We start from the raw sequence: 23,148 nt of genomic DNA on the forward strand, positions 1-23,148 counted from the left end.
GTTCAAAGGTATGTTTGCAGGAAAACTTCTCCACAAAGGACAGGTGCTGAGGTACGGCCCAACTACTTGGAGCTATCCACAACAGTGTGGCCAGACCCATCCTCCACAACACTTGGGACAGGTAGAACCTCAAAAAGTAGTGGCACTTGCTGTTAGTGTACCGTGGATCTACACACAACTTGATGCAGCCGCACACAAAGGTGGCCATCAGAATGAGGGCGGTGTCAGGAATGTTTTTCCCTCTGTTCTCTGGAGACTCGTGCATCGCTTCCCTCTGGATGCGATCCATCTTTGATCTCCAGATAAATTTGAAGATGGCCTGGGTCACTGCTGCTGCACAGGGTTTGGCGATGGGCCACAGCTGCGCTACGTACAACAACATGGACAGCACCTTGCACCGGGTCACCAGGTTTTTTCCTGTCATGGAGAGGGAACGTTGCTCCCACAAGCCCAGTTTTTGCCTGGCTTTGGCAATGCACTCGTCCCAGTTTTTGGCGCATGCCCCTGCCGCTCCAAACCACATCCCCAGCAACTTAAGGTAATCTGCCCTGACAGTGAAGGGGACAAAGGATCTGACAGCCCAGTTCCCAGAGGACATGGCCTCGCTTTTGCGTTGATTGACTTTGGCTCCCGAGGCCAGCTCAAACTGCTCGCAGACTTGGAGGAGCCTGCAAACAGACAAAGGGGTCCGAGCAGAAGACAGCTACGTCATCCATGTATAAGGGGGGCTTTGACCTGCGTGCCTCCACTGCCTGGGTCGCTTCTGATGGCCTCGGCACAGGGTTCAATGCAACACACAAAAAGGACGGAGGAGAGAGGACAGACCTGATTTGAAAGCTATCTGATTCCCACCCGTTGACTGAAACTACGCTACTGATGTCTGTGTAGAGCAGCTGGATCCAATTGCGGATTCCCTCCCCAAAGCCCGTTTTGGAGAGCACATTCATCATGTAGCTGTGTGATATTCTGTCAAACACCTTTTCCTGGTCTAGGCTGATGAGACACGTATCCACCTGCCTGTCCTGCGCGTAGGCGATCGTAGCCTAGCGCTACTCGGGGATATCGGAGATCTTTCTGCCGCTTACAGCACAGGTTTGATCAGGATGGATCACTGACCCAGTTGGCGGTGACCTTGGCCAGAATTTTATAGTCCACATTCAATAGTGAAATAGGTCGCCAATTTCTAACTTCTTTCCCCTTTCTGCTTGTAGATGAGGGTAATGATGCTTTTCCTCATGGATTCTGACATGCTGCCTTCCAGAAGCATACTCTGGTATACTTCCAGTGGGTCTGGGCCCATCAACTCCCACAACGCCGAGTAAAACTCAGCTGGTAAGCTGCCGTTTCAGGGAGCTTTACCCTTCTGAAAGGACTCAGCCCATCAAGAGATACTGGTCTGTCCAGGGTCTCCCGCTCGTCGTCGTCTAAGACCTGCGTGATAGATGATGGGAAAGACTGGGAGGCTGTGCTGTCTGTTGGCTTCAGGTCATGCAATCTGGCACAGAAGGATTTGCAGATCCTCAATGTCAGAGTGCGATCTGCGACTTACAGAGCCAACTTCTTCCTTCAGGCTGCTGATCAGAGGTTTCTCTGTGCACCTTCTGGAAAAAGAAACGCAAGCACTTTTCGTCCTGCTCCACGGAGTGAACCCTGGACCGGAAGATGACCTTGGAGGCCTTCGAGGCAAAGAGCGAGGCTTGCTGGCTCTTCACCTCCCAGAGATCCTCCTTGACATCAACCCCTATCGACTGCAGTTGGAGTAGCTCCTGCATGCTTTTTTGGAGTTGGGACATCCCCCCCCGCCCCCCCATCTCTCCCTGGCCTTTTGAACCCCTTTGTGGATGAAGAACCTCTTGATGTTGCCCTTGATGGTTTCCCACCAGAGCAATAGAGACTCAAATAAGGTTTCACGGTCTTCCAATCGTGGTAAACCCTCTTGAGTACTTCGAGGTTCTCTGGGGTCAGTGGTTTGACATTCAGCTTCCAGGACTCCCTGGTTTTCCCTCCAGCTGACAGTCAGCCAGCAGGAGGCAGTGGTCAGAAAAGAAAACCGGCTTGACATCGATGGACCTGACCGTGAGCGTGCAGGATACAAACATGAAGTTGACCCTGGAGCAGACAGACCCATCTGGCCGCGACCACTTGTACCTATGCTGCACTCCGTCTGCTGGGTTGCTGAAGACGTCGAGCAGCTTGGCATCTTTGACCATCTCCAGCAGCGCTCTGGACATAGCGTCCAGTTTGTTTTCAGCCCTGCTGGATCGGTCGGCCTTGTCGATGATGCAATTAAAATCCCCACCAGAATGATCAGCCTGGCAGTGGTGAGCAGCAGTGGCTCAGAAACCGGCAGGACAGGAAGTGAGAGTCCTGTCTTGGACCTGGAATGCCTCGCTTGTTGAGACTTTGAATTGGACTTTGATTTGAATATTAAAAAAAAGGCTGTTTAGTTCCCTCATTGATAAATACCCAGCTGGGAGCCCGGCTGTTGTCAATGTGCCTGCAGTCTGTTGCAGCGAGTCTGAGGGTCGCTGCGGTCGAATCGGGAGTGGGGTGTTGTGTCTGTATCAGGGCTGCAGAATTACGGATACACCGCTAGTCACCGTCATGTTGTTCCTTGGCTGCTTTTCCCTCAGTCTCTCCTTTATATTGATCGGTGTGGGAGGTAAGGATGTCAATTGGAGAAATGATTTCTTTTAAATTCCCGGAAAACCGTCGTAGGAAATGTTTAAATGTGGCGGGAACTTACTGAGTTTGTTTTGCGCGAGTGTGTGTGTTGTCCCAGCGGAGTTGAAACCCGGGAGTGGGGCTCTTTCACAGTAAGTCGCATCCCAGTGTTTCCCAATGGGGATGGGGTTTTGAGCCTCTCCCCCCTCCCTCCTGGGGGTGGGGCCGGGGTCCAACCCTTTCCCTGCTGGAGCAGAGAGGGCTCGATAGGAGGTTTTCTGAAGTCCTGCGCTTGTACCGAATTGGTAAAGGCTCATTTCCACCGGCTTTGCTTTTCTGTGCAGTGGCTGCTTAATTCCCTCATTGTTTCTTGGTCTATTGGTTAAGATAAGTGTGGTTTTACTGTTTTATGACATAGCGGAGACGAGGACTGCGGTCGAGTGTCGCTAGGAGTCATGTTTGTAAGGGCGAATTACAATGCAAGGTTGTGAGGGGGCGGCTGCGGTCGAGTGTTACTCATCACATCATGTTTGTAAGGGCAAGTTACAAAACCCAGTAACCATCCTGACACGAGTTTAGTCACCCCTAAAATGCCGTGGCTCTTTAACCTGTGCTTAATCCTCTCTCCACTCACATTGTCTGCACCTTTTAAGACTTGCTTATCGATAAAGACTCGCATTCCAACCATTATCTTGTAAATTGAATTTGTCTTTATATGCCCTGTTTGTGAACAGAACTCCCGTTTACCTGACAAAGGGGCAGCACTTCAAAAGCTAGTGGCTTTTCCTACAAGTAAACCTGCTGGACTTTAATCTGGTTTTGTGAGACTTCTCACTGTGTTTATCCCAGTTCAACGACGACACCACATCATGGCTAAAATGGGGAGCAGGGAACTCACTGAATAATGTGGAGAACTCAGCTGACATACAGCATCAATCTTTTTCTCAAAGTATTTTAATACACAGATTTTCATACACAATCTTATGCAAAGTTTAATACCTATTTTCAGGATCTTGCGAAGCTGCTTTTTTGTGTTGGGGTCCTATTAATTTTCTAATTTGAAGTTATTGAACAGCAGGAGACCATTCAGCGTGGCTTATCTGCACTGACTCACTGACAGAACATTTTGCTTCGGCCCTATCCCTGTAACCCCACTGATTTACCTCAGTCATCCCCCCCCAACCTGCACATCTTGTTTAAAGTTTATTTATCAATGTCACAAGTAGGTTTACACTAACACTGCAATGAAGTTACAGTGAAAATCCCCTGGTCGCCATACTCTGGTACCTGTTCAGGTACACTGAGGGAGAGTTTAGCATGGCCAATGCACCTAACTAGCACATTTTTCGGAATGTGGGAGGAAACCGGAGCACCCGGAGGAAACCCATGCGACATAGGGAAAATGTGTAAACTCCACACAAACAGTGGTCTGAAGCCGGAATCGAACCCGGGTTCCTGGAGCTGTGTGCAACAGTGTTAATCACTGTGTCACCGTGCTCTCGGGGCACTCTAGAACATGAGGTCACAGGTTGAGAGATGATAGATTTAACACTGAGATAAGGAGGTACTACTACTCACAGAGGGTGATGAATTTGTGGAACCTGTTGCCCCAAAGCACAGTGGAACCTGATTCGTTGAATGGTTTCATGAGGGAGATGGATATATTTCTAATTTTAAAAAGGGGAAGAAGGATTTGGGGAGATGGATTTGGTACCAGGGAGAGATCAGCCTTGATTTGATTGAATAGCGGAGCAGTCTCGAAGGGCTGAATTTGCCGCCTTCTACTCTTAATTCCTATGTTCCAATTCCTAAAGCTGTAATAGGCCTAATGCAAATGCTGCCTGGTTAAAGATGCTGGTTAAAAACATTAGGAAGTAAAACCAGACATTTCAGAATCTCCAAATCGTTTTGGCACAGAAGGAAGCTTTTCACCTCATCATGACCAGACAAGATCTGCAGATAAACATTCTAGCTTAGTACCATTATCTTGCCTTTCTGTATACCTTTGCACACTTTCTAATCAAGTTGCCTTGATTTGGACATAATAAGAACATAAGAAATAGGAGCAGGAGTAGGCCATCTAGCCCTTCGAGCCTGCCCCGCCATTCAATAAGATCATGGCTGATCTGTCGTGGCTCAGTTCCACATTCCCGCCCTCTCCCCATAACCCTTAATCCCCTCTCTTAACAAAAACCCATCAACCCGTGTCTTAAAAATATTTAGCGAGGCAGCCTCCACCTCTTCAACAGGCAGAGAATTCCAGAGATTCACCACCCTTTGAGTGAAGAAGTTCTTCCTCAACTCTGTTCTAAACTGCCCCCCCTTTATCTTGAGGCTGTGCCCCTAGTCCTACTGTCCTTTCTGAGTGGGAAGAGTCTTTCCACCTCTATCCTATCCATCCCATTCATCATCTTATATGTCTCAATGAGATCTCCCTTCATTCTTCTAAACTCTAACGAGTACAAGCCTAGTTTATTCAGCCTCTCCTCATAGCTCAAGCCCCTCAACTCCGGCATCAGCCTAGTAAACCTCCTCTGCACTCCCTCCAAGGCCAGAATATCCTTGCGTAAGCACGGCGCCCAAAACTGCACACAGTACTCCAGCTGCGGCCTCACCAATGCCCTATGTAGCCGCAGCAAGACCTCCCTACTTTTATATTCAATCCCCCTCGCTATGAAGGCCAGCATCCCATTAGCCTTCCTGACCACCTGCTGCACCTGCAAGCTGGGTTTTTGCGACTCATGCACAAGGACCCCGAGGTCCCTCTGCACCGTCGCCTGCTGCAGTTTTTCGCCACATAAGTAATAATCCTTCCTACCATTATTCCTACCAAAGTGGACCACCTCACACTTGCCAACATTAAATTCCATTTGCCGTTTCCTGGCCCATTCGCCCAGCCTATCTAGATCCTTCTGCAGACTCTCCACACCCTCCGCGCAATTTGCCGTTCCACCAATCTTGGTGTCATCAGCAAATTTCGACACCATACACTCGGTTCCCTCCTCCAGATCATCTATATAAATGGTAAATAGCTGAGGCCCCAGCACCGACCCCTGGGGTCTACCTCCACCTTCCAGACAGTAAATTTCAGATTACAACCACTCACTGGAAAAGTAGTCTTTTAAGAACATAACATAAGAACATAAGAAATAGGAGCAGGAGTAGGCCATCTAGCCCTTCGAGCCTGCCCCACCATTCAATAAGATCATGGCTGATCTGTCGTGGCTCAGTTCCACATTCCCGCCCTCTCCCCATAACCCTTAATCCCCTCGCTTATCAAAAACCCATCAACCTGCATCTTAAAAATATTTAGCGAGGCAGCCTCCACCACTTCAACGGGCAGAGAATTCCAGAGATTCACCACCCTTTGAGTGAAGAAGTTCCTCCTCAACTCTGTTCTAAACCGCCCCCCCCCCCCCTTTATCTTGAGGCTGTGCCCCCTAGTCCTACTATCCTTTCTGAGTGGGAAGAGTCTCTCCACCTCTATCCTATCCATCCCATTCATCATCTTATACGTCTCAATGAGATCTCCCCTCATTCTTCTAAACTCTAACGAGTACAAGCCTAGTTTATTCAGCCTCTCCTCATAGCTCAACCCCTTCAACTCCGGTATCAGCCTAGTATCAGAGTGTTTTGTATCAGAGTGATTTTCAAAACAAACAAATAAGTCAGTGCCCCGTTGTTGTCTATGTTTTTTACAAGCGGGACCGGTTTCTCCCTATCTGTCCAGCTCACTTCTGGTTTTGAACACCTTTTCTTGAATCTCCTCTTAGCCTTCTCATTTCCAAGGAGAACAGTCCTAATTTCTATACCTTCATAACTGAAGTTTCTCATCTCTGGAACTATTATTGTAAACCTCTTCTGCATTCTCTCCAATGTATTCGCACCCTGCCTCCTGTGGCACCCAAACAGCACACTACTTCAGCTGAGGTCAAAGTAGTCTTGTATAAGTTCAGTATAACTATGCTCCCATTAATAAAGCTCAGAATATTAAATACTTTATCAACAGCTCGCCACCTGTCCTGTTACATCAATGATTTGTACATACACGCTCCCAACTGCCTCTGCACCTGCACCCCCTTAAGAATTGTGCCCCCTACTTTGTATTGACTATCCATGACTTTCCTATCAAAATTGTACACTCAAGATCTTGTTGATAATTCAAATTTAAATCTGATTATTGCGTTAGAAAAATGGCTTGTGATTCTATATTGAGAAAACAGTGCAAAATAGCATCCATTGACGCTGTCTACATTTGCCTGTTTCCTTAGCAATGCAGCCAGCATAATCAAAGGCCCCACACAGCCCGAACCTAACACGTATCAACAGACTCTCAAACTGCTTCTTCTCTGCTGCCATCAGACTTTTGAATGGAGCCACCGTATATTCAGCTGATCTTCCTCTTCACTCTAACTGTAACTGCAGCACTACATATTCTGCACCCTCTCCTTCTCACATATTCAATGAACAGTATGTTTTGCCTACACTCTAGAAACAATACTTTTCACTGTATCCCAATACATGTGACAATAAAAAAAAAACAAATAATGTTCCAAAGCAAGATGGGTGCCGATTGTGCAATCTCTTGTAAACAATGATAGTTTATTTAATTGTCCCTGTAGCACAAACCGGCCACAAGTTGCTTGGGTTTGGGAGGTGCAGGGCTGTAACCAGTCACTTGGGTTTTGTGGGTGTAAGATTTTCACTTCAACCCGAAAGCAAATTTTGTGGGAATTTGTGTTGGCCGTCAAAGCTAAGGTGCAGTTGTGTAAGGAGTATTTTGGATGAGTGGAGAACATTAGAATTCGAGGCGTAGCTGAGCTGTGTTTCTGTGCAGTGGCAGGCGAGTGTGTGGATACCACCCAGCTCGGAGAAAACTAGCGTGCAAGTACAGCAGATAATAAAAGAAAGCGAATGGAATGTTAGCATTTGTAGCTAATGGAATAAAATATAACAGTAAGGAAGTATTGTTGCAACTATATAAGGCATTGGTGAGGCTGCGTCTGGAGTGTTGTGCAGAGTTTTGGCCCCCTTATTTGAGGAAAATGTAGTAGCATTGAAGGCAGTTCAGTAGAGTTTTTCTAGAGATGAAGGGTTTATCGTCTGAAGAGAGTTTGGTTGGATGTCCCTCACAACAGCATCTTTAAGGGCAAATTACACCAGGCACGACAACCATCTTGATGTGGACGGTGTATTATGCATGCATGGCAGTCTCTAAACCAGACACAATGAATGATGTGGAGAATCCAGTTGAAGTACAACAACATGAAATCTTTCTTTCAAATTCATTCAAGACAGATTTTTATACATTTGCTATACTATGCAATCTTCGATATTTATGCTCAGGAACTTGTAATGCCGCTTTTTGCTACCAAAGCAGCGTGCTGACACAGTGGTGAGCACTAGGGACCTGGGTTCAATTCCAGCCTCGGATCATGGTCTGTCTGGAGTTTACATGTTCTCTCCATGTCCATGTGGGTTTCCTCCAGGTGTTCGGTTTCCTCCCACGCTCCAAATATGTGCGGGCAGGTGGATTGGCCATACTAAATTGTCCTTAGTGTCAGGGGGCCTAGCAGGGTAAATATGTGGGATTGTGAGGATAGAGCATGGATTAGATTGTTGTTGTCGGTGGCGGCGGTCAGCTTGATGGCCGAACGGCTTCCTTCTGCCGTGTAGGGATTCTATTACTGTTGAATTGGAGCTTGGGCGTGGGGGTGGGTGGATTTGTGGATGTACCAGAATTCATCGTTATGTTGTTCCTCAACTGCTTTTTGGGTGGCGCTGTGGTTAGCACTGCTGCTTCACCACACCAGGGACCCGAGTTCGATTCCAGCCTTGGATGACCCTGTCTGGAGTTTGTTATGTTTTCCCCATAACTCCATGGGTTTCCTCCCATAGTCCGAAAGATGTGCTGGTTAGATGCATTGGCTATGCTAAATTTTCCCTCCATATACCTGAACGGGGATTTTCACAGTAACTTCATAGCAGTGTTAATCTAAGTCTACTTGTGGCACTAATAAATAACTTATAAACCTCAGCCTCACTTTTATACTGATTGGTGTGGGAGGTAAGGATGTCAATTGGAGAAAAGGTTTTTTTCCTGGGAAACTGTCGTAGGAAATGTTTAAATGTGGCTGGAACTCATTGAGTTTGTACTGAATGAGTGTGAGAGTGGTCACAGCGGAGTTATAGAATCCTACAGTGCATTCGGAGACTCTTTGACCAATTTAGTCTGCACTGAATCTCTGATAGAACATCTTATGCAGGCCCTATCCCCTCAACTCCACATATTAACCCTGCTAATCCCCCTAACCTACACATCTTGGGACACTTGAGGGGCAATTTAGTATGGGCAATCCACCTAACCTGCACATCGTTGGACTGTGGGAGAGAACCCTGTAAGAAGTCTCACAACACCAGGTTAAAGTCCAATGGATTTATTTGGTAGCAAAAGCCACTAGCTTTCAGAGCGCTGTTCCCTCATCAGGCGAGTGGGATTTCAGTTCACAAACAAAGCATATAAAGATACAACCTCAATTTACAAAATAATGGCTGGAATGAGAGTCTGCACAGACAATGTGAGTGGAGAGATGGTTAAGCACAGGTTAATGAGATGTATATTGTCTCCAGCTAGGACAGTTAGTGAGATTTTGCAAACCCAGGCACGTTGTGGGGGTTACAGATAGTGTGACATGAACCCAGGTTCCCAGTTGAGGCTGTCTTCATGTGTGTGGAACTTGGCAATCAGTCTCTGCTCAGCGACTCTGTGCTGTTGTGTGTCATGAAGGCCATCTTGGATAATGGTTACCCGAAGATCAGAGGGCAAATGCCTGTGACTGCTGAAGTGTTCCCCAACAGGAAGAGAACACTCCTGAAAACTCTTGCAGACACAGAACTTGCAAATGCTACACGGATGATCATCCTAGGTCACATTGAACACTGGCCCTTGCACTGAGGCAGTGGTGCTAATCACTGTGCTACCTTGCTGCCTCCTGACATGGGCAGTTAAGGAAAACACAGTTTTAATTGTTGGGTGTTCATGTTTGATCAGATTTCAATTGTACATGCCTTGGAGGTGGGTTCTCCGTAGTTTGGTCCTGGCTTCATTCCAGAACATGTTGCGCAAAAAGGGAAAACTAAGCCTGAGGAAGTGGAAAAGCTGCAGCCAGAGGAACCAAGATGGTGGGCTCAAGGGAAGATCAACGGTCGGAATTATTTTTACCCATTGGCAAAGAGCAGTCACAGTTGAGAGGGATTCAGTAACTTTAATGGCTCAGAAACCCAGCCCACCTTTGTGTGACTCTGGAATAGTAAACTTGGCATGTGTTAAAAATTAGCAAGGGTAAATCAGACAACTTTCAGATCACAATAGATGGTTCTGTTCTGCATTTCTTACTAGCTGAGCACATCTGACAGTATCAGTTGAGAGACAACATATGAGCGGCATGGTGGTTAGCACTGCTTCCTTGTAGTGCCAGGGACCCGGGTTCGATTGCCAGCTTTTGGGTCATTGTCCATACAGAGTCTGCAGTTCTCCCCTTCTCTGTGTGGGTTTCCTTCGGGCGCTCCGGTTTCCTCCTGCAGTCCGGAAAACATGCTGGTTAAGGTTCATTGTAAGAAGTCTCACAACAGGTTAAAGTCCAACAGGTTTATTTGGTAGCACAAGCCACAAGCTTTCAGAGCGCTGCTCTTTCATCAGGTGAGTCAGAGTTCTGTTCACAAACCGGGTATATAAAGACACAAACTCAATTTACAAAATAATGATTAGAATGCGAATCTTTACAGGTAATCATGTCCTAAAGGTACACACAATGTGAGCGGAGGGAGGGTTCAGCACAGGTTAAAGGGTGTGTGTTGTCTCCAGCCAGGACAGCTAGTGAGATTTTGCAAGCCCAGGCAAGTCGTGAGGGTTACAGATAGTGCGACATGAACCCAAAATCCCAGTTGAGGCCGTCCTCGTGTGCGGAACTTGGCTATCAGTTTCTGCTCAGCGATTGTGCGTTGTCGTGAAGGCTGCCTTGGAGAACACTTACCCAAAGATCAGAGGCTGAATGCCCGTGACTGCTGAATTGTGCCAAAATCCACAATTAATAAATGTGATTGAAGCACTGTGGGGGATAGTCAATACAGAAAAGAACTGCAAGTAAGTGCAGAAAATTAATAAAGTTGTAGAATGGTAAATTACTAAAGTTCAATGTGGATAAATGTGAAGTAGTTTAGGTTGGGGGAAAAAGTCACTTATTTCTTGGAAGGTGTCAATTTAGATAGAGTGGCGGAACACTAGCACCCTGCTGTACAAATATAGCATTCATTAAGATTTGTGCCACGCGTTAGTGAAGCTTGGAACAGAGTAAACCAAGCACTAGGCTTTATTTTCAGAGTCACAGATTGCTGAACCTTCGTGGAACCTCTACCCTCAGAAATCCAGACACTGAGCTCCCAATAAGTCAATTATTTGTTGTGTTTTTTCTTGACGTTTCGTTGCCAGTGTTTAACTTGCTTTCTTTTGTCAATCAGTTGGGCAGGAAGAAGTACTTGCTGCTGTTGGTTCATCACCTTCACTGGACCCTGAAATTGATGAAGATCTGAGCAGCACTGAAGTACTGTGGGAGTTCACAGGCAGTGATGGAAACCTTGTTACTATTTTGGATTATGTACCAAATTTGCCCAAGCAGGAGCCAAATGAACAGTTCAAATTTCGTTTATATTATAATGTTTCCACTGGCGCTCTGATGGTAATGAATGTAACATCTAGAGACGAAGGAATTTACAAAATCACAGTAGGAGAACTGAGTGGAAGGAGAATTCTGAAACTTATTGGTAAGTAGTTTCATTGCATTGTCATTTGGAAGTGTTGCCACTCATGAATTACTCTGTACCAAACTTAAGAAAGGTGACACAGAATTTGTGGTAGTTGTTTTTGCTGAAAACAAAACTATAAATGCCTTATCCCGAAGGCAAAAGAATTGAAATGCAAGCTGTGTAAACCAGATGCTGCAAATATCCCAGAGGAGGTGCAGAAGACCCACTTGAAGCTTGTTGCTCCTAAGCCAAGCTACATGAGTATAGTGATGAGGGGCGGTGCAGTGCCAGAGACCTGGGTTCAATTCCTGGCTTAGGTCACTGTCTGTGTGGAGTTTGCATGTTCTCCCCGTGTCAGCATGGGTTTCCTCCGGTGCTCTGGTTTCCTCCCACAGCCCAAAGGTGTGCAGGTTAGGTGAATTGGCCATGCTAAATTCTCCCTTAATGTACCCAAACAGGTGCCGGAGCGTGGCAGCTAGGGGATTTTCACAGTAACTTCATTCCAGTCTTAACATAAACCAACTTGACTCATGAATAAATAAACTTTAAGAGGAAAGGAAGATAATTCTAATGTGGCATCATCTAGCCTGCACTGGTGACCGTCTCTATGGAAGCAGGAGTAGGCCATTTAGCCTGCTTCGCCATTCAGTGTGATCATGGTTGTTCCTCTACCTCAGTGCCATACTGTTGCTCTCTCCCCATACACCTTAATTCCTTTAGTGTCTAGAGACCTATTTTTAAGTTACATTTAGTGCTGTGGCCTCCACAGCCTTCTGTGAAGAAAATTCAGTCTTCAGGCCTAAATGGCCTACTCCCATGTCCTGACATTGTGAGCCCTTGTTCTAGACCCATTCTTCCCTAAGCCAGAGGTTACGCTATCCCTCTATCCAGTCTGTACAGCCCATTCAGCCTGTTTATTTCCTTCTCACCACTCAATTCCATCCAGATGTTTCCTTGGTTAAAATTGCAGAATTATTCCAAAAAGATAATTAGTCATAGCACTACTAAATAACGTCTTATAGGAATTCACCACTTTCACGAGAAATTATCCAAACATGCTGGTCCAAAACAAACCGTAATCATTCTCAGGAATTAATTTGTCACTGTATTATTGCTAGTGTAGTTTGCACAGTCCATATGTAGATTAAAGTCACCCAGTCATCAGTTGAGCATAAATGTTGGACAAATTGAGCAATTGTGTAGAAAGAAGCGGAGAATATATTTCAGGCCAGTGAGCTTTTGGAATGTAAAATGTTCACTATTTCAGTTTCTGGAAATGCTGCCTGATTTGAGTTTTGAGTATTTTGTTTCCGATGTCCAGCAACTACAAAATTTAGTTTAGTAGATTGACAGTGGAATCAAGTTTTGAGTTATTTTATTAGTATCACAAATAGGCTTATACTAACACTACAGTGAAGCCACTGTGAAAATCCCTAGTTGCCACTCAAACACCTGTTGAGGTACACTGAGGGAGAATCCAGGGGTATCAGACAATTCGGGAGGACACACAAGGTATGGGAGGTGTTGTAGCTCTGTTTAAGGATGACATCAGGGTGGTAATGAGCGATGATATAGGTTCCAAGGAGAAAAGCATTATATCCATTTGGGTGGAAATTAGAAATAGTAAGGCGAAAAAGTCACTAATAGGTCTAGTCTATAGGCAGCCAAATAATATCACAGTGGGACAAACAAACAAGGAGATATCTGACGCATGTAAAAATGGTGCGGCAATTATGGGGGACTTCAGTTGATTGGTCAAGGCAGTCTTGAGGAGCAGTTCATAGAATGTATCCACAATTGTTTCCTCAAACAATATGTAATAAACCGATGAGGGAGCAACCTACCCTAGATCTGATCCTGTGTGATGAGACAGGAATAATTAACAATCTCACAGTTAGGGATCCTCTCAGAAGGAACAATCACAGTATGATTGATTGAATTTAAAATACAGATGAAGTATGAAAAGGTAAAGTCCAAACCAATCTCGTCTACTTAAACAAAGACTACAATTGGATAAGGGGGGCTGCTGGCTAACATAGACTGGGAGCAAAACTTTATGGTGGGACAATTGAGGAACAGCGGAGGACTTTCAAAGCAATTTTTCACAGTGCTCAGCAAAAGTATATACCAGTGATAAGGAAGGACTGTAGAAAATGAGATAGTAAAAAGTCTGACAACACCAGGTTTTAGTCCAACCGATCTATTTGATAATAGACTCACAAGCTTTCGGGGTTAGCCCCTTCGTCAGGTGAATGGAGAGTTCTGGCCTCAGACAGAGCATATAAAGCACAGACAGTTTAGAGATTACTGATTAGAATGCGAATTCTTACACCTAACCTGCTGTTCAAGACCTCAAGTGGCTGACAATGTGAGTGGAAGGAGCACTGATCACAGGTTACAGAGATGTGTATTGTCTCCAGACAGTACAGTAAGTGAGGTTTTGCAAACCCAGGCAAGTCACAGGGGTTACAGATAGTACGACATGAACCCAAGATCCCTGTTAAGACCGTCCTCGTGTGCAGAACTTGGCTATCAGTCTCTGTTCAGCGACTCTGCGCTGTCGTGTGTCGTGAAGGCCGCCTTGGAGAACGCTTACCCGAAGGTCAGAGGCTGAATGCCCGTGACCACTGAAGTGTTCGCCAACAGGAAGGGAACAGTCTTGCCTGGTGATTGTCGAGCAATGTTCATTCATCCGTTGTCGTAGCGTCTGCATGGTCTCCCCAATGTACCATGCTTCGGGACATCCTTTCTTGCAACGTATCAGGTAGACAATGTTGGCCGAGTTGCAAGAGTATTTACCATGTACCTGGTGGATGGTATTCTCACGTGTGATGATGGTATCCATGTCGATGATCCGGCATGTCTTGCAGAGGTTGCTGTGGCAGGGTTGTGTGGTATTGTGGTCACTGTTCTCCTGAAGGCTGGGTAGTTTGCTGCGAGCAATGGTCTGTTTGAGGTTGTGTGGTTGTCTGAAGGCAAGAAGTGGGGGTGTGGGGATAGCCCTGGCGAGATGTTCGTCTTCATCAATGATATGTTGAAGACTCCAGAGAAGATGTCGTAGCTTCTCTGCTCCGGGGAAGTACTGGACGACGAAGGGTACTCTGTCCACTGTGTCCCGTGTTTGTCTTCTGAGGAGATCGGTGCGGTTTTTCGCTGTGGCGCATCGGAACTGTCGATCTATGAGTCGAGCACCATATCCTGTTCTTATGAGGGCATCTTTCAGGGTCTGGAGGTGTCTGTCACGATCCTCCTCATCTGAGCATAGGGAATGGCTTCTTTAACATGTTTAGGGTGGAAACTGGAGAAGTGGAGCATTGTGAGATTGTCTGTGGGCTTGCGGTACAGTGAGGTGCTGAGGTGACCGTCCTTAATGGAGATGCGTGTGTCCAAGAATGCAACTGATTCTGGGGAATACTCCATGTTGAGTCTGGTGGGGTGGAATTTGTTGATATCATCATATAGTTGTTTCAGTGATTGTTCACCATGAGGCCAAAGGAAGAAAATGTCATCGATGTATCTAGTGTATAGCATTGGTTGAAGATTCTGTGCAGTGAAGAAGTCTTGTTCGAACCTGTGCATGAAGATGTTGGCATATTGAGGTGCAAATTTGGTCTCCATGGCTGTTCCATGTGCCTGGATGAAAAACTGGTTGTTGAAGGTGAAGACATTGTGGTCCAGGATAAAGCGGATGTCTTGTAAAATTGCATCTGGAAACTGGCAGTTGTCAGCATGGAGTACTGAGGCAGTCGCAGCAATGCCATCGTTGTGGGGGATGTTGGTGTAGAGCGCCGAGACACCCATTGTGACGAGGAGTGTCCCTGGTTCAACTGCTCCATGTGTGCTGAGTTTCAGTAGGAAGTCCATAGTGTCGCGACAAAAGCTGGGGGTTCTTTGTACAATGGGTTTCAGGATGCCCTCGGCGTAGCCGGAGAGGTTCTCACAGAGTCCCATTGCCCGATACGATGGGATGGCCAGGTGTGTTTGCCTTGTGTATCTTTGGGAGGCAGTAGAGATCTCCAATGCGGGGAGTACGTAGAATGAGAGCACGGAGGGTGCTCTGAAGGTCTGGATCAAAGGTCTTGATCAGATTGTTGAGTTGACGAGTGTGTTCTTTGGTCGGATCTGTGGGTAACTGTCTGTAGTGTTCCTCATTGTTTAGTTGTCGATACACTTCTTTACAGTAATCCGTTCTGTTCAGTATGACGATGGCCCCTCCTTTGTCTGCTGGTTTGATGACAATGTTGTGGTTTGTCTTGAGAGCGTGGATGGCGTTGCGTTGTGCTTGGGTGATGTTCGGGGCTGTCTTGAGTGCGGTTGATGAATCTGGTGTTAACGCACCTCCTGATGGTTTGGGCATACAAGTCCAGTCGAGGGCAGCGGCCTTCCGGAGGAGTCCAGTTGGATTCCTTCCTCTTAGGTTGTTGCACTGCGGATCTCTCTGTCGGTTGTTCTGGTTCATCGGCTGTCTCATTGTGTTTGCTGTAGGCCTCTTGGGGTTTGTGGAAAAACTCCCGCAGCCTCATTCGCCTGATGAATTCCTCTGTGTCCGCTGCAAGACTGATGGGGTCCATTTTGGTGTTGGGGCAGAAATTGAGCCCTCGGCTAAGAACTTCGATTTCATCTGGTTGAAGTGTGTAGTCCGACAAGTTGACAATAGACCTACTGAAACTCAGCACACATGGAGCAGTTGAACCAGGGACACTCCTCGTCACAACGGATGTCTCGGCGCTCTACACCAACATCCCCCACAACGATGGCATTGCTGCGACTGCCTCAGTACTCCATGCTGACAACTGCCAGTTTCCAGATGCAATTTTACAAGACATCCGCTTTATCCTGGACCACAATGTCTTCACCTTCAACAACCAGTTTTTCATCCAGACACATGGAACAGCCATGGAGACCAAATTTGCACCTCAATATGCCAACATCTTCATGCACAGGTTCGAACAAGACTTCTTCACTGCACAGAATCTTCAACCAATGCTATACACTAGATACATCGATGACATTTTCTTTCTTTGGCCTCATGGTGAACAATCACTGAAACAACTATATGATGATATCAACAAATTCCACCCCACCATCAGACTCACCATGGACTATTCCCCAGAATCAGTTGCATTCTTGGACACATGCATCTCCATTAAGGACAGTCACCTCACTGTACCGCAAGCCCACAGACAATCTCACAATGCTCCACTTCTCCAGTTTCCACCCTAAACATGTTAAAGAAGCCATTCCCTGTGGACAAGCCCTCCGTATACACAGGATTTGCTCAGATGAGGAGGATCGTGACAGACACCTCCAGACCCTGAAAGATGCCCTCATAAGAACAGGATATGGTGCTCGACTCATAGATCGACAGTTCCGATGCGCCACAGCGAAAAACCGCACCGATCTCCTCAGAAGACAAACACGGGACACAGTGGACAGAGTACCCTTCGTCGTCCAGTACTTCCCCGGAGCAGAGAAGCTACGACATCTTCTCTGGAGTCTTCAACATATCATTGATGAAGACGAACATCTCGCCAGGGCTATCCCCACACCCCCACTTCTTGCCTTCAGACAACCACACAACCTCAAACAGACCATTGCTCGCAGCAAACTACCCAGCCTTCAGGAGAACAGTGACCACAATACCACACAACCCTGCCACAGCAACCTCTGCAAGACATGCCGGATCATCGACATGGATACCATCATCACACATGAGAATACCATCCACCAGGTACATGGTAAATACTCTTGCAACTCGGCCAACATTGTCTACCTGATGCGTTGCAAGAAAGGATGTTCCGAAGCATGGTACATTGGGGAGACCATGCAGACGCTACGACAACGGATGAATGAACATTGCTCGACAATCACCAGGCAAGACTGTTCCCTTCCTGTTGGCGAACACTTCAGTGGTCACGGGCATTCAGCCTCTGACCTTCGGGTAAGCGTTCTCCAAGGCGGCCTTCACGACACACGACAGCGCAGAGTCGCTGAACAGAGACTGATAGCCAAGTTCTGCACACGAGGACGGTCTTAACAGGGATCTTGGGTTCATGTCGTACTATCTGTAACCCCTGTGACTTGCCTGGGTTTGCAAAACCTCACTTACTGTACTGTCTGGAGACAGTACACATCTCTGTAACCTGTGATCAGTGCTCCTTCCACTCACATTGTCAGCCACTTGAGGTCTTGAACAGCAGGTTAGGTGTAAGGATTCGCATTCTAATCAGTAATCTCTAAACTGTCTGTGCTTTATATGCTCTGTCTGAGGCCAGAACTCTCCATTCACCTGACGAAGGGGCTAACCCCGAAAGCTTGTGAGTCTATTATCAAATAAATCGGTTGGACTAAAACCTGGTGTTGTCAGACTTTTTACTGTGTTTACGCCAGTCCAACGCCGGCATACCCACATCATGAAAATGAGATAATCAGTGATGGATATCCAAGGAAATAAAGGAGGATATCAAATTGAAAGAAAATATGTATAAAGTAGCAAAGAATAGTGGAAAACTAAAGGATTGGGAAATCTTTAAAGGTCAACAGAAAGCTACAAAAAAAGCTATAAAGAAAAGTAAGATAGATTGAGAATAAACTAGCTCAGAATATTAAAACAGGTAGAAAAGATTTCTATAAATGTAAGAGAAAAGAGTGGCTGAGCGAAACATTGATCTTTCAGAGGATGAGAAGGGGGATTTAATAATGGGAAATGAAAAAATGCAGAGGCAATGAGCAGGTATTTTGTGTCGGTCTTCACAGTGGGAGGCACAAATAATGTGACAGAAATTGGTGACAAGAAGGCTATGGCAGATAAGGACCTAGAAACTATCATTATCACTAAGGAAGCAGTGTTGGGTAAGTTAATGGGGCTAAAGGCAGACAAGTCTCCTGGACCTGATGGAATGCATCCCAGGTACTAAAAGAGATGGCAGGGGAAATAACAAGTGCACTAGTGATAATTTTCCAAAATTTGCTGGAATCTAGGTGGTTCTGGCAGATTGGAACACAGCAAATGTGACGCCACTAGTTAAAAAAGGAGTTAGACAAAAGGCAGGTAACTATAGGCTGGTTAGCTTAACTTCTATGGTAGGGAAAATGCTTGAATCTATCATCAAGGAAGAAATAGTGAGATATCTGGATATGAATTATCCCATTGGGAAGACGCAGTGTGGATTCATGAAAGGCAGGTCATGTTTAATTTAGTGGAATTCGTTGAGGACATTGAGTGCAGTGGGCAACAGGGAACCGGTGTAGTGTATCTAGATTTCCAGAAGGCATTTGACAAGGTGCCACACAAAAGGCTGCTCTATAAGATAACAGTGCATGTTGTTATGGATAATGAATTATCATGAATAGAGGATTAGTTAGCTAACAGAGTGGGGGTAAATGGGTGTTTTTCTGGTTGGCGATCTGACTAGTGTGTCTCAGGGATCAGTGTCGAGACTGCAGTTGTTTACAATTTACATAGATGATTTTGAAGTTGGGGACCAACTGTAGTGTGTCAAAGCTCACAGATAACACTAAGCTGAGTTGTAGAGCAAAGTATGCAGAGGGCACTGAACATTTGTAAAGGGATATAGATAGATTGAGTGGGCAAGGGCCTGACAGATGGAATACAATGTTGGTACACGTGAGGTCATCCATTTTGATAGGAATAACAGCAAATGGACTACTATTTAAATGGTAAAAAATTGCAGCATGCTGCTATACGGAGGGATCTGGGTGTCGTTGTGCATGAATTGCAAAAAGTTTGTTTGCAGGCACAGTAAGTAATTAAGATGACAAATGGAATTTTGTCCCTCGTTGTTCAAGGGATGGAGTTTAAAAACAGGGAGGTTATGTTGCAGCTGTATAAAGTTCTGGTGAGGCCACACCTGGAAGTAGTGTGTCAGTTTTGGTTGTCTTACTTGAGGAAGGATATACTAGCACTGGAGGGGGTGCAGAGGAGATTCACCAGGTTGACTTGGGAGTTCAGAGAGTTGGCTTATGAAGAGAGACTGAGCAGTTGGGACTAATTGGAATTTAGAAGAATGATGGGGGGAATCTGATAAAAACACATAAAATTGTGAAGAGAATAGATAAGATAGAAACAGGGAGGTTGTTCTTGCTGGTGGGTGAAACCAAAACTAGGGTGCATGGCCTGAAAATAAGGGGGAATAGATTTAGGACTCACTTGAGGTGGAATTTCTTCACACAAAGGGTTGTGAATCTGTGGAATTCCCTGTCCAGTGAAGCAGTTGAGGCTATCTCGTTGAATGTTGTTAAGGTAAAGAAAGATTTTTGAACAGTGAAGGAGTTAAGGATTATGGTGAGTGGGTGGGTAAGTGGAGCTGAGTCTATGAAAAGATCAGCCATGATCTTGTTGAATGGAGGAGCAGGCTTGAGGGGCCAAATCCTGCTCCTAGTGCTTAGGTTAATTGTATGGCCAATGCACCTAACCAGCACACCTTTCAGACTGTGGGAGGAAACCCAATCAGACACAAGGTGAACATGTAGATTTCCCCAGACAGTGATCCAAGCCAAGAGTCAAATCCAGGTCTCTGACGCTGTGAGGCAGCAGTGCTAACCGTCGTGCCACTATAGTGCCCTTAGTCAACTAATCTGCTGACTACCTTTATGTTAGAGAATTATGGCATCAGAAGTTCAGTTTAGAACTGATGTAGTGAGGTACCTGTGAAGGACAGAGTTCTAAGACTACACAAACTTAAGGTGAAGGAGTGAAGTCCTCATTGTCAGTCCAGTTTTATCTTTTTCTTCTTCTCTCTTGCAGAGCCACTTTCTGAACCTTCAGTCAATGGTACCTGTGTGAATAACACCATTAAACTGACCTGTCAAGTGACAGTGGGGAAAGCAAGCTCCATTCTGTGGTGGAAGGATAGTAGAATAATAACAAACAGTCAACACTATCAGTTGGTGCAAAACAACAGCATGTTAATTATTTTTGAAGTCAACAAATTAGACTTTGGGATCTACACTTGCACCATGGAGAACCCTGTTAGTAAGAAAAACTGTTCATTCTGTGCTAATTGGAACACACTTTCTGTTTACGGTGAGTCAAGCCCATTCCATTTGGTAGTTAAGTTCAATATTATATTGTGCATTAAAATCAGTCTTGCTAAAGGTATAAAATCGTAGAATCATATGGTCCATTGAGTCTGCTCCAACACGCGAGAAGCACCTCACCTCCCACCTAATCCCATCTACCAGTGCTTTGAATGTTATGACATGCCAAGTGCTCATCCAGGTACTTTTTAAAGAATGAGGCAACCAGCCTCTTTCATCCTTCCGAGCAGCGCATTCCAGACCGTCGCCACCTTCTGTGTAAAAGTTTTTCATATCTCTTTCTCTCCACACAAACCCCACTCCACCCTCAAAATGTCCCCTCGTGACTGACCCTTCAACACAATGAACAGCTGCTCCTTATCCACTCTGCACATGCCACTCGTAGTGTGTTAACGTAAGAATATCTTTGCCTGATGAGAAAAGAACATGATGGAAAAATCACAGGTTGGTAATGCATACTTCCAGCACCCAAATAAAAATCTGTCTCTTTATTTTCAGAGTGTGGAAAGCTTCCCAGTGTGGACTATGGAGTATTGATGAGGAATCATCCAAACTTCTGCTTGTGGGAATCCTGATAGATTGTTTGGGAGAATGGTGATTAGTTTACTTATAAGACAGAAAGAAAGGGTTCAAGGGTGGGAGGTTAAGTCCTCAGAAGCTGTCAGTATTCTAGTGCTCTTGAATTGTTTGGGGATCCTATAGCCATCCATGAGAGGAAACATGGTCGATCTAACTAATTGAAAGTAATCCAACAGCTAAATTTTCAGCAGGATGGTCTGCATGCTGTTGAGATCAGCATAATGAAGGACTTGCTGTTAAATTGTGAATGTTTGGTGGAAGCCCCAAGCACATTTTATAAAACAGGCATAACCATTGATGACACCAGTCTTAAAATTTTGCAATAATTCTCATACCTTAGTGAGCCCCTTGAGGGATGGGTCTCTTGAAAATACCAATGTAAGTATCCAGAAATAAAATTCTCCCTATGGCTGGTTCCACAATCATGCTTGCAAGCAGGATGGCATTAAACTGAAGGCCAAAATCAAAATCTACTAGGTCATAATCCTCACCACTCTCTTGTATGGTACAGATTCCTGCCCCCCTCATATAGATACCACAGCAAAGTTCTGAAAAGCTAGGATGCAGTGAATGGTTCAAGTACATTCAGTCTGTTGTGCCTGCCGCACAGTCTGTTTTAACCCTATATGATGGACAAAGAATTGCAAGTAGACTTCTTGTCAGTGCCACAATATTTATTTAAACACGCAATTAATAGTCACCCAGAAACACTGAAGTTGAAGCCCAGTACTAGACCATCACTTTGTGTGACTGGCAAGTATCTAGGCAGATATTGGCCTTCATCCATGTGTTGGTCTCTGTCGTGCTTTGCATAGCCTGGTCCTTTGGTCTCGTCCGACACTCTGGCTTTGGTCTTTCTTCCTTCTTGAGTGTGGTGGCTCTCCTCATGCTGGTCATTGCTGGTGATGGTCACCGTTGTTGCTCATTCGTGGGGTGAGAGAGGAAGCTTCTTTTGTGCAGCACCTCTTATCCCTCCTTGGTTTTGTGCCCTTTTGGGTGGTCTCCTGATTCTTGTCAACCAATAGATGGTGCCTTGATCGATAAGAGTCCAATCAGATGCTGCCACACCGATCTCCGGGTGTTCACCCAATGGCCATGCCTGTCTCTAGATGCTGGAAGCATGTAGATCACATACCTCCCTCCCAAATAAGGACAGTAAGTAGTCTCAACACCAGATTCAAGTCTAACAGGTTTATTTGGTAGCACGAGCTTTCAGAGTGTTGCTCCTTCATCAGGTGAGTGAAGAGTTCAATTCACAAACAGAGCATACACAGACATAAACTCAATTACAAGATAATGCTTGGAAAGCGCGTCTTTACAGGTAATATCTTTACAAGTGCAGACAGTGTGAGTGGAGGGAGCGTTAAGCACAAATTAAAGAGGTGTGAATTGTCTCCAGCCAGGATAGTTTGTGAGACTTTGCAAATTTCAACCAGGATCTTGGGTTCGTGTCACACTAGGCACTTGGTTGAAGTCATTCGGTTACATTTCAGCTTCATTTGAAGCAATTTTTTAAAGCGGCATCTCGGCCTTTTGGCTAAGATGCAAATAAGTTCAAGCCCTGGAGGAGGAGCTACACCTACTCCAATCAGTTTGGATCATGTAGATCAAGCCCAAGACAGGAGGTGAGAGCCCTGTCTTGTCAGCTTGGATCGGGAATGTCCCAACTTGTTGGGACTCTAAATTGGGTTTAATTTGACTTGATTGGATTGGAATAAAGTTTAAAATAAAAATAAAAATCTGTAACCCCCTTTTGGCTAAGATCAAGTGTAGTATTGACATGAACTTTGTTGAAGTCATTAGGTTACATTTTAGCTTCATTTGCTGCAATTTTTAAAAGTGGCATCTTGGCCTTTTGGTGAATATGCAAATAAGATCATGCCTCGGAGGAGGTGCTGTGCCTACTCCAATCAGCTAGGATCATGTAGATCAAGCCCAAGACAGGAGGGGAGAGCCCTGTCTTGTCAGCTTGGATCGGAAATGTCTGACTTGTTGAGATTCTGATTTGGACTTGATTTGATTGAATTGGAATAAACAAAAATA

General features: G+C 45.5%; 1 protein-coding gene across 1 annotated transcript in view; it reads left to right on the forward strand.

Moving 5' to 3' along the window:
* The window catches only part of LOC145348170 (cell adhesion molecule CEACAM7-like), a 47,949-nt gene that overhangs the window by 19,147 nt on the left and 5,654 nt on the right, over positions 1–23,148 (forward strand). The window contains exons 2-3 of the mRNA XM_080196363.1: positions 11,182–11,484; positions 20,234–20,512. Of these exons, the coding sequence (XP_080052489.1) occupies positions 11,397–11,484; positions 20,234–20,512 (367 nt within the window). The 5' untranslated portion in view covers positions 11,182–11,396. The remainder of the gene's footprint in view (positions 1–11,181; positions 11,485–20,233; positions 20,513–23,148) is intronic.

Source organism: Carcharhinus amblyrhynchos, chromosome 9, assembly GCF_965287045.1.
Source record: "Carcharhinus amblyrhynchos chromosome 9, sCarAmb.v2.hapA, whole genome shotgun sequence".
NCBI lineage: Eukaryota > Metazoa > Chordata > Chondrichthyes > Carcharhiniformes > Carcharhinidae > Carcharhinus > Carcharhinus amblyrhynchos.